Source organism: Rhinoraja longicauda, chromosome 14 (assembly GCF_053455715.1).
Source record: "Rhinoraja longicauda isolate Sanriku21f chromosome 14, sRhiLon1.1, whole genome shotgun sequence".
Classification (NCBI taxonomy): domain Eukaryota; kingdom Metazoa; phylum Chordata; class Chondrichthyes; order Rajiformes; family Arhynchobatidae; genus Rhinoraja; species Rhinoraja longicauda.
The window spans coordinates 23,108,114-23,124,458 of record NC_135966.1 but is presented as its reverse complement, the minus strand read 5'-3'; the positions used below and the strand labels follow the sequence as shown (position 1 = coordinate 23,124,458).

Here is a 16,345-nt window from a genome sequence, read left to right as displayed (position 1 = left end):
TTATCTCGATAAGCAAAAAAATTATTGATATAGACGAGGCATGTTATATGATGAGCAACGTTTGTACTTTTTGGTTCAAATGAGCAGTTATACATGAGGAGCATGTAGTTCTCTTAGCTTGGCTAATACATGTCAAAATGGCACCAGTTGGCTAATTCTAAATTGCTGCCAATGCAGCGGAGTCATATTAGCTATGTGACACAGAGGTCTGTTCATCCCTGCTGGTTATTTTATTAAAACTATAAATATGCACTATTTAAAAAAAAATAAACATTTGAAATGAAACGTTTCTAAGGTTATATGTGGCTCTGCCAATTGGAGTGGTTGCTGTAATATAGTCATATATTATAGGTTTCCATTGAATTTGTCTTTGCCAGTTTTTTTTCTGTTATTTTTCTCTCCAGAGATTGCTGGCTCCTGATTGAGTATAGTTCCATGAGCACTGGTTAGTCTCAAGTACATTGCCAAGTAACTGCCTGTGATCTGTTACTGACACCGAGTGTTGGTGACTATTTAGTGGTGGAGAAAAACTGATCTAATCCCAGTTCTGTCCATTCCCCTACATCTACAAAGTGAACTTTCCAATATGAGTCACTGAAAATCAAACAGGAGAAGGGATCATTGCTTACTTTTTCCCTCTGCTCGCTCCAGAGACCCAGGGATCGCTTACACTGTCTGAAGTGCTGCTTCTGCTTATTGCTAATTGTGAAAACGAATGGTTTAATTGACACCAGTTTGAAGCTAGAAATTGTTCATTGAGGTTTTACAGCAGAGAACTTGGAAAAAAATTGTAATTGGTTTGATGGAGAGGTAAGGAACTGCAAATGCTGGAATCTTGAATGAATAACAAACTGCTGGAGGAACTCAACCGATCCGAAAGCATCTGTGGAGGGAAACAGAAGACATTTCAGGTTAAGGTCCTTTTTCAGATTGGTTTGCTGTTTCTGTTGAAAGTACTCAGCAGGTTCGTCAGCATCACATTCACCAAGCGATAAATGTTTTGGATATAACCCAATTGAATCATCTCCATATTGATTTGAAAAAGATTTAGATTGTTTTATTTCCATTTTATCTGATCAGAATTAAAATTGCATAACGCAAAAGCGTCTTCAAAAAGCTTTACTGCCTGAAGGACATGTAGAAGAGAGCTAATATTAAGAGCACTGCTAGGAATGTGGATGTTCCTTAAGGAGATCTAGGGGCAACTGTGTTGCAAATTGGTCTCTAAGTACCCCCTTAAGGAACTATAAACCATTGATTCCCTTGTCTCGCATTCCTCCACTACTATTTCCCTTTTCATTGAGTCCATGCATTTTGTTTATTTTTCTTTAAGAACAAACACTTCTGTCTTTGACCTACATGACCTGTTTAAAATCCACCTTCATAACTAAGCTTTTACCCTGTTGTGTTCAGTATTATGTATTCTGGTTGGTGCTCTAAAACGTATTGAGTGATTTTATTTTTTTGCATCTATGGGCACTATTTTAAAATATTATTGCATTTGTAATTGTGATTCATTTATCATACTTCTTCCATCTTCGAATCCACGTTGTTGTACCTGTTCTGAGGGCCAGTGATGTTAGGCTTGAACAAGGGTAGGATGTGAATGAGATGGTCATTGTTTTAGGATTTCTGAGAGTAGGGAGGACTCGTCAATGGTCTATCTTGTTGCAGGATTTATATCCGACTAATGACACGAGCGATCTAAGGCAACGCTCTGGAAAGGAATAATATGTGCTCAGGAATGTACATTCTGTCACAAGGTCATAAATGACAGGAGCAGAATTAGGCCATTTGGCCCATCAAGTCTACTCTGCCATTCAACCATGGCTGATCTATCTGTTTCTCCTTACCCAATTCTCCTAGCTCCTCCCCATAACCCCTGACACCCGTACTAATCACGAATCTATCTATCTCTGCCTTAAAGATATCCATTGACTTGGCCTCCATAGCCTTCCGTGGCAAAGAATTCCACAGATTCACCACCCTCTGACAAAAGAAATTCCTTCCTAAAGGAACTTCCTTTTATTCTGAGCCTATAACCGCTAGTCCTAGACTCTACCACTAGTGGAAACATCCTCTCCACATCCACTCTATCCAAGCCTTTCACTATTCTGTATGTTTCAATGAGGTCCCCCCTCATTGTTCCAAACTCCAGTGAGTACAGGCCCAGTGCCGTCAAATGCTCATCCTATGTTAACCCAATCATTCCTGGGATCATTCTTGTAAACCTCCTCTGGACCAAAGATAATAGAGGAACAAGATGGACCATTCCGTTGAAATCGCCTATACTGAAGTGTAGTACGCAAAGCAGTGTAATGTCCGCCATTATCAGTTAAGGTTATGGTTGGCATTAGTATATTAACTTGAAGGATGTCATTGCATAAATTTGAATTGTGATAAATAAACATACCTAAACTAAAGCAGCTCTTTCTGTGCTGTGAAGCAGAATTATTCTATTGGGATTGATGTTGGCTTGAAATGAAGAATGTGTAATTATTCATGATCCAAAATATACATAGCCTAAATATACAGTAACTACTTTGTACCATATCAAGATTTTGAATTTTTAGTATCTCAAAATAAATTACTCTTTCAATGTTGTATAGCTCAAACCAGCACAAAGTACTTTAAGGACAACATTATCCTCAAATCATCAATGCTTACACTGGTCACTTAACTTTTACTCTTCACATACTTAGGATTAGTTTTATGATGTGTACTATTCAATGTGTTCATTGTATTTTTTAAATTCATTTTTCTGGTCGCTGGGGATTGCTAAGAAGGCCAGAATTTATTGTCCATTCCTAATTATTCATAAGGAGGTAGTGTTGAGCTGCTAGTAGTATAAGAAAATAACTGCAGATGCTGGTACAAATCGATTTATTCACAAAATGCTGGAGTAACTCAGCAGGTCAGGCAGCATCTCGGGAGAGAAGGAATGGGTGACGTTTCGGGTCGAGACCCTTCTTCAGACTCAGTCTCCCGAGATGCTGCCTGACCTGCTGAGTTACTCCAGCATTTTGTGAATAAATAAAAAAGTGTTGAGCTGCTGCTTTGAACTGCAGTGAAGGTACTTCCACAGTGAGCTTTGAACTGCAGTGGTACTCCCACAAAGCTGTTGGGTGGCAAGGTTAGAGTAATGAAGGATCAGCAGTATAATTCCAAGTGCTGATGGCGTTTCACTTGGAAGGGAACGCTGATAGTTTTCTCGTGCACCTGTGGTTCATACTACTTGGTGGCCAAGGTCATGAGTTTGGCTGGTGGGGGAGGGCGTTGCTGTTGGAATAGCCTGGGATAAATACCTGCAGTGCATTTGTAAATGGTATGCACAGCAGCCGGAAATGCATCTTTAGTCTGATGGGTAGGCTGTCAGTCGAGTAGCCTGCTTTGTGTTGAATGTTTTGAGTATTATTTGAGCAGCTCCATCACATTCTTGATGTCAATGTCAACTGTACATTGAATGTTATGTTTTTTTTAGAGAAAGAGGATATGAGCAGCTTCCTCTGTGTAACAAAAGCAGAATGCTGGATGTTGAAGTACTCGTAGTCTGTGATAAAACAACTCAAGAAGTGCTTGGCCATAAACAGTGAATTGACCCATTTAAAATATTTTCTTGTCCATAGGTGGAAGACAAAATGGTCAAACATTTTCAGCAATACCCACTCTTATAGTTGTCTGAGTTTTGCAAAATGCCTATATACGTGACAGGAGTATTTACAATGAATTAAATATTTTGTGTGCATGATCTTTGGTTTTGTTCATTACACTTCTTTGTCTCAAATGCCTCCTTTGTCTCCTACTCGATCTCTCCTAAGTAACTTGCAAGAAAGTAAATAGCTTTATGTAGAGTATTTGCAATATATTTTTTATTGTATTGAGCAGTTGGTCATTTGAGAACATTGAGTCATGCCGCATGGAAGAGGGCCATTTGGCCCACTGTGTCCATGCCGACCAGTTGGGACCCATTATTTACCAGATGTTTAATAAACAATCGGATTATTTTGTTCAGGACTCGAAGGTATTTCTAGGAAATATTTTTCAAGTGGGGATGGACGAGGTTTTAGCTACATTATTATGCATTTCTGGAACTGGTAGCAATGTGCAGCTATTCCCAATGTAAATGTGATTTGCTGAGCAGGTGTGATCTCTTTTTATTGCAGGTAAAATCCTCTTCAAACGAAGTCACATCAGGGATGTTGCAGTGAAGCGACTGAAGCCAATAGATGAATACTGCAGGGTAAGTCTCTGCCGAACGCTGGAGAAAATAAACTGAGAATGTTGCATTCATTTCTTTTTTTTTCCCCCCATCTTTGCGACGTGTTTGTTTTTGTCGTCAGACCAGAGTTGAGACGGAGTAGGTGGCAAACAGGAAAGTGCCATAGTAGAGTTCTCTGTTTGAAATCATAGATTTACCAGGTCTTTCCCAAAATACACGAATAAATGCAGCCATGTAATCAGTTACTCCCACTTAAAAACTTGGATATGAAAGGGATCTTATATTCTGTTCCTAAAAGTTAAAACGGAAAAGAGAGCTACTTTAGGGTAAAAATGGCAATTTCCGATTTCAAATTTTGGTAAAACTCTTGATTATCAATTCATGTCTTCTGAATTACTAGGGTATAAGCCAAGAGATTTCAGAGAGCTTAGTCAACTAAATCAGCTACCTCAGTACAAATTCTTATCGTAGTAAGTGCACCTGATTAAAAATGTTGATTTCACTATCAAGATATAAAGACGATCATGAAACGAATTGACCCGAATGCTGAAGTGACACAGTTGACCACACTATTCTCCAGTGTCTCCACTATTCTCCTTTGACATCCAGATTGATGGGACTGACCTCCGGTTCCTTTCTTTCTCTGTCCAGTTGAAGCCAGGGAATTCCAAGCAATGGTTTCCCTTCTCATCCTGTGCCATCACGAGGATCTATCCTTGATTCTCATCTGTATGTTTCTGCCAATGTCATACACAATGTCAAGTTACACATAAAGGCAGCACACATCCCTCACCACTACTTTTCTCGATCCTGTGTAATCATACTATTTGTTTTACAACCATATTATATGAGTTGAAACTTCCTCCAACTAAATATTGTGAAGAGGTTTAAGAAAATAACTGCAGATGCTGGTACAAATCGATTTATTCACAAAATGCTGGAGTAACTCAGCAGGTCAGGCAGCATCTCGGGAGAGAAGGAATGGGTGACGTTTCGGGTCGAGACCCTTCTTCAGACTGAAGAGGTTGTTATTTTTTTCTTGAACTCTTCCATCCCTGGCCATTGATTCCATCCCTCTTCTTGAAGATTGATCGTAATTGACTGTCCAGGATCTGGTGGTCATTTTGATCTGGAGACAAGCTCCTGAACACATTTCCCATCAGCTGCTGAGGCCGTCGACATCATTTTCCTTTATTTTGCTGGTCCCTTCTCCAATCATGGCTTGCCTGATGTTGAAACATTTAACCCTGTCCACAGGAGGTTTATAATAATGATCCTAGGAATGAGTAGGTTAGCCGATGATGAGCATTTGTCGGCCCTGGGCCTGTACTCGCTGGAGTTCAGAAGAATGAGGGGGGGACCTTGTTGAAATATACAGAATAGTGAAAGGCTTGGATAGAGTGGATGTGGAGAGGATGTTTCCACTAGTGGGAAAGTCCAGCACTAGAGGTCATAGCCTCAGAATGAAAGGACGTTCATTTAGGAGAGATTTCTTTAGTCAGAGTGTGGTGAATCTGTGGAATTCTTTGCCACAGAAGGGTGTGGAGGCCAGGTCAGTTGATATGTTTAAGGCAGAGATAGATAGATTCTTGATTAGTACAGGTGTCAGAGGTTATGGGGAGAAGGCAGGAGAATGGAGTTAGGAGAGAGAGAGAGAGAGAGAGAGAGAGAGAGAGAGAGATAGATAGATCAGCCATGATTGAATAGCGAAGTAGACTTGATTAGGCTGAATGCCCTAATTCTACTCCACTTCCTTAAGACCTTATGACCCTGCTTTAGTTACCTCTAAACTCAACATAGTTCAGAGGTCCTTCCACTGAACATCTGTCCACTTTCCATCCTCTGCAAACTTGAGCTCTGCAAACTTCAACTCTCGACAGCCCAAATCCTAATTTACATGATGTTCATTTCACCCATTATCTGTGTGTTCATTGACTCTGTTGATGTCAAATCTGACAATAGTTTGGCTTCAAATCAATAATCCATTGGCTTTTTCTTTCCATATTTTCAAACAGCTGCATAATCCTTTGACCACTTTCCTTTCCCAGATCTGACCTCTTGCATGTCCTGATTATAATCACTTCGCAATTGATGGGCAGGTTTTGAGTTGCAGATGAGGGTTTAAAATGCTGGTGTGACTAATTTATTATTGATAAGGTAGCAATGAACGAAAGTATGAAATATGATTTGTACGGAGTTTGTACGTTCTCCCTGTGACAGCGTGGGTTTCTGTTTCTCCAGGTGCTCCAGGTTCCTTCCACATTACAAACAGGGCCAGGTTAATTGGCTTCTGTAAATTGTCCCTAATGTCTAGGATAGAACTAGTGTACAGGAATTGCCAGTTGGCGTGGACTGAAGGGCCTGTTTCTACGCTGTATCTCTAAACTATTCTAAACTAATTTTGAAACATTTCAAAGACATTTGGACAGGTACATGGATAGGAAAGGTTTAAAGTGCCAAACGTGGGCAGGTGGGATTAGCACAGGTGGGGCATCTTGGTCAGCATGGGCAAGTTATGCCAAAGAGCCAAATTCCATGCTGTATGGCATTAAACATGTAGGTTGGTTACTAACTCACTAAGTTGGCTGTTGACAAAAGAAGCAGTGGAGTGGAGTTGGCAGTGGAAGCAGGTAGAATAGTGGTGTTGAAGAGAATCCAAGGTAAATACATGAATATGCAGGGAATGGGCGGATATAAAGAGCACACAGGCAGACACGATCTGTTTAATTTGGCATTGTGTTCAGCACAGATAACATGGGCCAAAAGGACTGTTCTTATGATGTATTATTTTATGTTCTCACAAATAGAAATTGTAGGTAATCCAATAGAACAGATTAAATTTACCAATCTGTTATTAAAGTTTATAATCAAGGATGCTTCATATAGTTAACATGGCAACTGCCTTTATATGAAATGATTTAATATCAGTGTTTGTGAAAGACGTTATATTTAAGTATTTTTGGTGCGTAGGTACTGTATAGCCTGCACTTTAAATTACATTTGTGTGCCAAATAATGAAGGACTGCTCAAGCCTGTAAAAATCTGAGTATAATTAATGCTTTATGAGCGATCGTGAATGAATGTCAACCAACCCTTGAAAATATTAGATTTGACAGCCAACTTTCAGTGACAGGACTTGTCTCAATGTTTTCAGTTTATATAATTTTAGGCATGAAATCTATAGATCTAACAATTCTGTGATTTGCAAGTGGTGACTCGTACTGAATTTTATCATGAACTACTTAATGCAATCTAAGCACTGTCAAAAATTTGCTATGGTTCTTTTCTGTTTATTAAGCACTGATGCTTATTAAATGGACATGTATATTTTGAATTATTTTGTAGAAAATTTGTGTATGCATGCAAAACCTTTGTGTCAGAAGTCTGAAGAAGGGCGTAACCAGAGGGCTGATGGTGGTTGAAGTGGGAACAGTTTGCCTGGTCTATTATGGCGGAGTTAAGGTTGCCGCATCTTCCACCTAGATTCTCCTTTGAGAGACTTGGTCATGGTTTTGCTGCCCATCCTCTCGCAACTCTTTTTCCTGATAGCCATGGTTGTGATCCAATGACTCCCAATGCTACCACACCAATTCTCTCCATAACAATCCCCCCTCCCCCAACTCCAAGCTTTTATCATCTCCCTGATAAATCAGAACTGGACTATGCCATTTGAATCCTGAAGTCTGTTCAATCATTGCATTATGTTGTGGCCAGACTATATTTAAACTTTGACCACTTTTTTGCTCTATTTCACTTTATCCATTTGTACCACAAAAGTCTGCTGATGGTTTTGAATTTTATCAGCTCAAAATATTATTTGTAAAATTATTATTTGTAAACTTTTAGGCAAGTAATACAGTTATTGCTAACACGTGGTCAATAAGTAGTTCCTGGAGAGAAATTGAATTAGGGAATATTCCGAGGAAATTGAAGAGGGAGAAAAGAGCGGAATGGTGGCACAGCAGTAGAGTTACTGCCTTACAGCGCCAGACACCTGGGTTCGAAACTAACTATGGGTGCTGTCTGTAGGAGTTTATACGTTCTCCCCGTGACCATGTGGGCTTTCCCCAGGTGCTCCAGTTTCCTCCCACACTCCAAAGACATGCAAGTTACTTTGGCTTTGATTTTAAAAAAATTATAAATTGTCCCAAGTGTGTAGGATTGTGTTAGTGTACAAGCTGATCTCTGTGGCCAAAGCGAAGGTATTAATTCACAAAATGCTGGAGTAACTCAGCAGGTCAGGCAGCATCTCAGGAGATAAGGAATGGGTGACGTTTTGGGTCGAGACCCTTCTTCAGACTGATGTCAGGGTGGCGGGACAAAGGAAGGATATAGGTGGAGACAGGAAGATAGAGGGAGATCTGGGAAGGGGAGGGGAAGAGAGGGACAGAGGAACTATCTAAAGTTGGAGAAGTCGATGTTCATATCACTGGGCTGCAAGCTGATCAGGTGAAATATGAGGTGCTGTTCCTCCAATTTCCGGTGGGGCTCACTATGGCACTGGAGGAGGCCCATGACAGAAAGGTCAGACTGGGAATGGGAGGGGAAGTTGAAGTGCTCGGCCACCGGGAGATCAGATTGGCCAATGCGGACCGAGCGCAGGTGTTGAGCGAAGCGATCGCCGAGCCTGCGTTTGGTTTTCGCCGATGTAAATAAGTTGACATCTGGAGCAGCGGATGCAATAGATGAGGTTGAAGGAGGTGCGACTATCTGTGGCCAAAGGGCCTGTTTCTACACTGTATTTTTAAACTACACTAAAATAATTTAGAATTGATATCTTTGAGTGCTTTCTTGAAGGTGTACTGCAATGTATGATATAAATTATAATGTCAATCCTACTTGACAGCAGTTTTGAAAGGCTACATTATTTACCCTACCAATAGATTTTTTTTTAAAGCTGCACAGCAAGACAACATTGGTGGAATCTCTGGGAGTAACATGCATATTTAACACGTGATGTGAATTTGGTCAGAGTACATGCTGCTTGCTGTTCTTTGAACTCTTGCCTGCTGGCTCTTTGATCCGAGGGATCAAAGTAACTTGTGATCCACTGTTTACAAGCCAGTAGAAGAGTTTACCGTTTTGATTTCACCTCTGATTAGTCTTTTCATGCCGTAAACATCAATATCCATGGTATATTTAGCAGGGGATTCCTTGCCCTTTTTATGACATTGGTCTTTAAATAGCTTTGGTCTGTTACATAAAAACCATGCACTAGGTTACATGAAACTGGAATGTCGCAACAAATTAACGATTGGGTGATGTATTGCCATCAGAGGGAACCATGGGATATTAATGTCACAAAATACCTCCTGTGTTTCTCTCCAGGGGCATAGATATTTACATACTTCTGTAGAACCAAGCAAATATCTTCCGAAATTCTCAAATGTTGGACACATTTTCCAATAAATGGCAAAGGTACAAACAGGCACTTTCTTGAAATATACATCTGGGCAGAATGGTGACAATGGAAGTGTAGCAAGGCATAACGGGCGAGAGCCATCTGCTTTTTGTCACCCGTTTTTCCTAATGAAGAAATTGTCTACAGATTACAGTGGGATGTGGGACAGATTTTTGTCTTGTGCCCTTGGTTACCGTTCATTTTTTCTTTTGAGAAAGCTCATTCATTCTAAAATGGCCTTTGTCTAAAGCGGTTTTGTCTTGTAATCACTATTAATGTTGGAAATAAATTCCATGTTGTTTAGGTCACTGTTCTCACAAATAGCAACTAAGTAAGTGACCCGACAATGTTGTTCTAATATTGGTTGCAAGAGAAATCTGAACCCTGAAATAGAGTTGGGAGAGGATGTGCATGAAAACCAAGAAAACTACTCAATGAAGAGTCTACCTGGAAAATGGTAGCTACCTGGAACTCCACCATAATGGACCAGGTAAAGTTTACCCACTTCAACCTCTGTCAACCCTCTAGTTAAGCCCTGCTTCAGATGTCCATCACAAGAGCTTTGCATGCACAAGCAAGTTTTGTACAAATGGATTAACTACACCGTTAATTGAGAAATACTATTATTTGGTTAAAGCCAATATATGAATTTGACATCCTCCATAATCCAGCACATCAAACATTGTGCTGGAGTTGCTGTGGTAGAGTTTGACATCTGGTTAGGAATACTGCCACACAGCCAAGGTTGAAACATTAGTGAGTTTAACATTCAGTACAACTGGTGTAGAGGTCAAGGTAAATACTGTTGGATTCAAGAAGCCTTAGCACAATTGAGTCATGAAATGAAGGGGTAATTTGCATTGGATTTCTATCTGTGGGGAAAGTTAAAGTGCCCATAATGAAAAAAATTGTACTATTTCTTAAAATTCAGTCCTATTTTAAGAAATGAAAAGGTATGAGTGATCATATCTCGTGTAACCAGCATTGATTTATTGCGGTTCCCCTCAACATTTCATGAAATTACAACAATATTTGTATTACACATGACTCGGGTGATAAGATCACCAAACATATCACGATGAGCAGATGTCAACAGATAAATAGTGAGTAGACCTTGGAGTCGCACTTAAACATGAAACTAGTCACCAAATTGCCTTTTTTTTTTAGCTATCTGTTTTCAGATAAATGCTGGTCAGGACATTAGAAGAACATCACCGACAACCTTCCAAAAGCGTTTTGGAACACTAGCATGCACTTGAGAGGGCAGACTGATTAATGGCTCGTCCAAACAGTGCAGTTGACAATATAGCAATTGTTTGCTGCCCTGAAGTGCCAGTCTTGATTACTGTCTGGAAATTCAATTGTAAGACTTTCTAATTTCAGATTTACTCAATGCAATTGAGCATTGGTTCTTGGTCCTCCAAAATATTCCAAATGGAATTTAAACTGGAGGTGGCGGAGTATGGACTTGAGCAAGAAGGGCTTCTTGGAGAAGAAAAGCTGCCTTAAATTTAGTTGCGTCTGGTTGAGAACTATAGTAGGGTGAAGACTATTCCATGCTTTAATTGTGCGATGGAAGAATTAATTACTATACACATCTTTCTTGATAGTTGGTATCTCAAATTGGATCGAATGCCCTCGTCTTCCAATTGATTTCCAGAGTGAAGTATGAACACAATCTATTCCATTCCATCTAACTTCAAGTAGCCCATGCTTTCCCTCTCTCTCCATCCCTCTCCCATCCTAGTTCTCTGACTAGTTTGACTGTCTTCCCTCCTTGTTTGCCTCATTGTCATCTTCCCCTAGCTAACAATGATCTATTCAACATTTTCCTTGATGTTCATCCCCTTTGATCTCACGTTTTCACCCTTCCATATCTCTGTGTCCCCCCTCTCCCCTGATTCGCAGTCTGAAGAAGGATCTCGACCCGAAACATCACCCATTCCTTCTATCCATAGAGATGCTGCCTGTCCCGCTGAGTTACTCCAGCATTTTGTGTCTATCTTCGGTTGAAACCAGCATCTGCAGGTCCTTCCTACACATGTTGCTTTCATAAGTCTCCACAGCATCTTCCTGTCGATCACCATTGTCATCCCAATGCTTTTCAGCGCACCATAGAAAGGAGCGTTCCCACCACATGCCTCCCCCTCCACCCATTTTGAGTCATAGAGTCACAGGGTGATACAGTGCGGAAACAGGCTCTTCGGCCCAACTCGCCCACACCGGCCAACAATGTCCCAGCTACACTTAGTCCCACTTGCCTGCGCTTGGTCCATATCCCTCCAAATCTGTCCTATCCATGTACCTGTCTAACTGTGTCTTAAACGATGGGATAGTCCCAGCCTCAATTATCTCCTCTGGCAGCTTGTTCCATACACCCACCTCCCTTCCATACACCCACCACCCCTTATCCTCCTGCACTCCATGGATTATCCCCTGGGCAGAGGAATCTATGATTAATTGCTTTTGACCAATTGTGTACTATAACTTTAAATTATATGGGGGCAGGAATATTGGGAACTTAATATTTGTTTACAATTATTCAGCAAATCAGCAGATCTCTTGCTGTTTAGAAGTTAATCTTACATCATTACACTTTGTTTAGAGCCATAGTTACACAGTATGGAAACAGTGCCCTTTGGCCCATTTTGTCCATGCCCACTGTTGTCTAAACAAGCCGGCCTCCCTAACCATCCCTAACCAATCTGAAGAAGGGTCTTGACCCGAAACGTCACCCATTCCTTCTCTCCAGAGGTGCTGCCTGTCCCGCTGAGTTACTCCAGCTTTTTGTGTCTAAGCTGGTCTCACTTGCCTCACGCACCGAAGAGCAAAATTATCTAAAAATATATGTTGTGTCTGATGTTTCAACACTGTTGATGGTCATACACAGTCCAGTGTGGCATCCACACACTCGTGTTTACAGCACATCTGCAGTCACATTAGGATGGCCCCGTGTGCAAAATGCTGCCAAATTGCACCATAATGCTGCAGATGATCATAGGGACATCTAAAGGCCATACTGTGTGACAAAGCTGGTATAATTTATTTGCAGACACAAAAAGCTGGAGTATTGCATCGGGTCAGGCAACATCTCTGGAGATGTCTGAAAAGCTTTTTGTTGCGTGGTAACCAGTCAGCCGTCGTCGCCGATCAACTGAACTCCGTATGGCACGGTGGCGCAACGGTAGAGTTGCTGCCTTACAGCGAATGCAGCGCCGGAGACTCAGGTTCGATCCTGACTACGGGCGCCGTCTGTACGGAGTTTGTACGTTTTCCCCGTGACCTGCGTGGGTTTTCTCCGAGATGTTCGGTTTCCACCCACACTCCAAAGACCTACAGGTATGTAGGTTAATTAGCTGGGCAAATGTAAAAATTGTCCCTAGTGGGTGTAGGATAGTGTTAGTGTGCGGGGATCGCTGGGCGGCGCGGACCTGGTGGGCCGAAGGGCCTGTTTCTGCGCTGTATCTCTAAAAAAAAATCTAAAAAACTTGCATTCGTTCACAATTGCGCATAAAATTCCCACTCTTATCCACAACGGTCCTCCTTCCTATGTTCTTCATGTGACCTGGCCCGCAGGGTCGACCCTCCGACTGCCGTGGCTCTGGCAGGACCACGTTCCTAAACGGGGGTTGCAAACCTCCCCTTGCAATTGCTATTCCTTCTCTCTTCGGCGCTGCAATTGCTACTCTCTCCCTCACTCTTCGGCAAATAAAGTGATGGCGTAGTTCAATTATTCTACACAGGAAGAAATTTGCATTCCAGTGAATTGCCCCAGGTTCAGTCCTATTGTCAGTTATTAAAGATGTGATAGCATCACATTTGGAAAGTGGTGAAATCATCGGACAAAGTCAGCATGGATTTATGAAAGGCAAATCATGCCTGACGAATCTTATAGAATTTTTCGAGGATGTAACTAGTAGAGTGGATAAGGGAGAACCAGTCGATGTGTTATATCTGGACTTTCAGAAGGCCTTCGACAAGGTCCCACATAGGAGATTGGTGTACAAACTTAAAGCACACGGTATTGGGGGTTCAGTGTTGAGGTGGATAGAGAATTGGTTGGCGGACAGGAAGCAAAGAGTAGGAATAAACGGGTCCTTTTCGGAATGGCAGGCAGTGACTAGTGGGGTACCACAAGGCTCAGTGCTGGGACCCCAGTTATTTACAATATATATTAATGATTTGGACGAGGGAATTGAATGCAACATCTCTAAGTTTGCGGATGACACGAAGCTGGGTGGCAGTGTTAGCTGCGAGGAGGATGCTAGGAGGCTGCAGAGTGACTTGGATAGATTAGGAGAGTGGGCAAATGCATGGCAGATGCAATATAATTTGGATAAATGTGAGGTTATCCATTTTGGCGGCAAGAACAGGAAAGCAGAGTATTACCTGAATGGTGGCCAATTATGAAAAGGGGAGATGCAACGTGACCTGGGTGTCATGGTGCACCAGTCATTGAAAGCAAGCGTGCAGGTGCAGCAGGCAGTGAAGAAAGCGAATGGTATGTTAGCATTTATAGCAAGAGGATTTGAGTATAGGAGCAGGGAGGTTCTGCTGCAGTTGTACAGGGCCTTGGTGAGACCGCACCTGGAGTATTGTGTACAGTTTTGGTCTCCTAATCTGAGGAAAGACATTCTAGCCTTAGAGGGAGTACAGAGAAGGTTCACCAGATTGATCCCTGGGATGGCAGGACTTTCATATGAAGAAAGACTTGATAGACTAGGCTTATACTCGCTGGAATTTAGAAGACTGAGGGGGGATCTTATTGAAACGTATAAAATTCTTAAGGGGTTGGAGAGGCTAGATGTGGGAAGATTGTTCCCGATGTTGGGGAAGTCCAGAACCAGGGGTCACAGCTTAAGGATAAGGGGGAAGTCTTTTAGGACCGAGATGAGAAAACATTTCTTCACACAGAGAGTGATGAGTCTGTGGAATTCTCTGCCACAGAAGGTAGTTGAGGCCAGTTCATTGGCTATATTTAAGAGGGAGTTGGATGTGGCCCTTTTGGCTAAAGGGATCAGGGGGTATGGAGAGAATGCAGGTACAGGTTACTGAGCTGGATGATCAGCCATGATCATATTGAATGGCGGTGCAGGCTCGAAGGGCCGAACGGCCTACTCCTGCACCTATTTTCTATGTTTCTATTGCTCAAATATGAACTGCCACGGACTCGGGACTGGCCTGGCGTTGGGGCTCAATTTTGTTTCCCCTTACAGCAAAGCTAAAGGTTAGACATCTTGGTGGGACCTCCATGGAAAGTGTCGATGTCGCTCAACAGAACTCTGGCAACTTGCATTCATATTTACTTGTGCACAAGGAGAGCAGCACAGCCCCCAAAAGGCTATACATGATTACAATCGAACCGTCCACAGGCACAGGATAAAGGGAATGACTGGAATAAATGAACAGTCCACTTGCAAGGTGTTCAGCAAGAGGCCATATCTGGCAAGTGTGTTTCGAGAGAAGTTCTCTGGGCACTTCACTACGAAGCAACGCATCAAGGGACTCTCCTTTGGAAAGGTGATTTAAAAAGAAATGTGCCACATCAGTGACAGGGCCACAAATGAAACCTGTAGGTCTGATAAAGTAAAAGAAAATAGCCAGCAATGCTGCTGGCTGCATAAATGCTGCAGAATTATTTTAGGTAGAGTGGAAAACTGCAGCAATTCATTGTTTTTGCAATGTACTGCTGCCGCGTCAAGGATGCCACGGAGAATATTTGTCCAAATGACCAGAATTCACCCACTATTCCTTAGCAATATGATGTGCACAGGATCAAAGGGTTTGGAAACTCTCCAGCGGTGCTGTGTGTCATTGCAAACGGCCGTTTCATTTTCAGATGGCTACATTTGAACTCGGGTGCATGTAATCTCAGGGGCTTTCTACCCACTCCCCCACCCCGACCGTACAGATAATGTGCATTTATTCTGAATGAATGCGAGCGTCTGCTCAAAGCACCAGATCAAATTAAATACAACAAGTTTGTCACTAAGTACCTGGCTCTTGGCTTTAATGAGCAGTCTGTTGAGATGAGGATAATGTGCACAGTGAATCCTATGCTGTCAATAATAAATAATTGCACTGAGTGTTCTGCGGGAACTGGCTTAGACAATGAAGCAAGGCTTGTATTTCCTGGTGATCATATATGTAGATCAATGGGAAAGACAATGGGGACCTGGCATGGGGGGTCCGCTGTGAAGAACGATGGGACCTGGCGTGGGGGGGATCGCCGTGAGGGACAGTGGGAGAACAAAGGGGGACCTGGTGTGGAAGGGGGTGGGGGGCACTCTAGCTTAGAATCCTCTGCCCAGGGGATGTCTGTGTCATTTGTTAGTTCATTTGTTCCGGTGAAGGCGTTATTCACACACCAGCCAGCCAACAGTCGCTTGTCTTTTTCTTTTTGTTTTCACTTTTAATTTCAAGTTTTTGTGTACCTTGTGTGTTGTGACTGTCGGCAGACCAATTTCCCTTCGGGGATGAATAAAGTTTTATCGAATCGTATTGTACTGCAACACCTTACAGCCATGCAAGTTCAATCCTTGCCAGAGGAAAAGGATCCTGTAGTGAGAAGCTAAAGCAATTGAGAAGAGTGCCTATCCATGTCTTGCAGAGATATTGCCTGACCCACTGACTTACTCCAGTACTTTACTTTTAGATTTTAGAGATGGAGAGCAGAAACTGGCCCTTCAGCCCACCAAGTCTGCGCTGATCAGTGATCACTCTGT

General features: G+C 42.1%; 1 protein-coding gene across 2 annotated transcripts in view; it reads left to right on the top strand.

Annotated features, from left to right (window-relative positions):
- Positions 1–16,345, top strand: part of sh3pxd2b (SH3 and PX domains 2B) — a 213,176-nt gene that overhangs the window by 102,986 nt on the left and 93,845 nt on the right. For both annotated transcript variants that reach the window (XM_078411577.1, XM_078411576.1), the window contains exon 4: positions 4,164–4,240. In XM_078411577.1, coding sequence (XP_078267703.1) covers positions 4,164–4,240 — 77 coding nt within the window. The remainder of the gene's footprint in view (positions 1–4,163; positions 4,241–16,345) is intronic.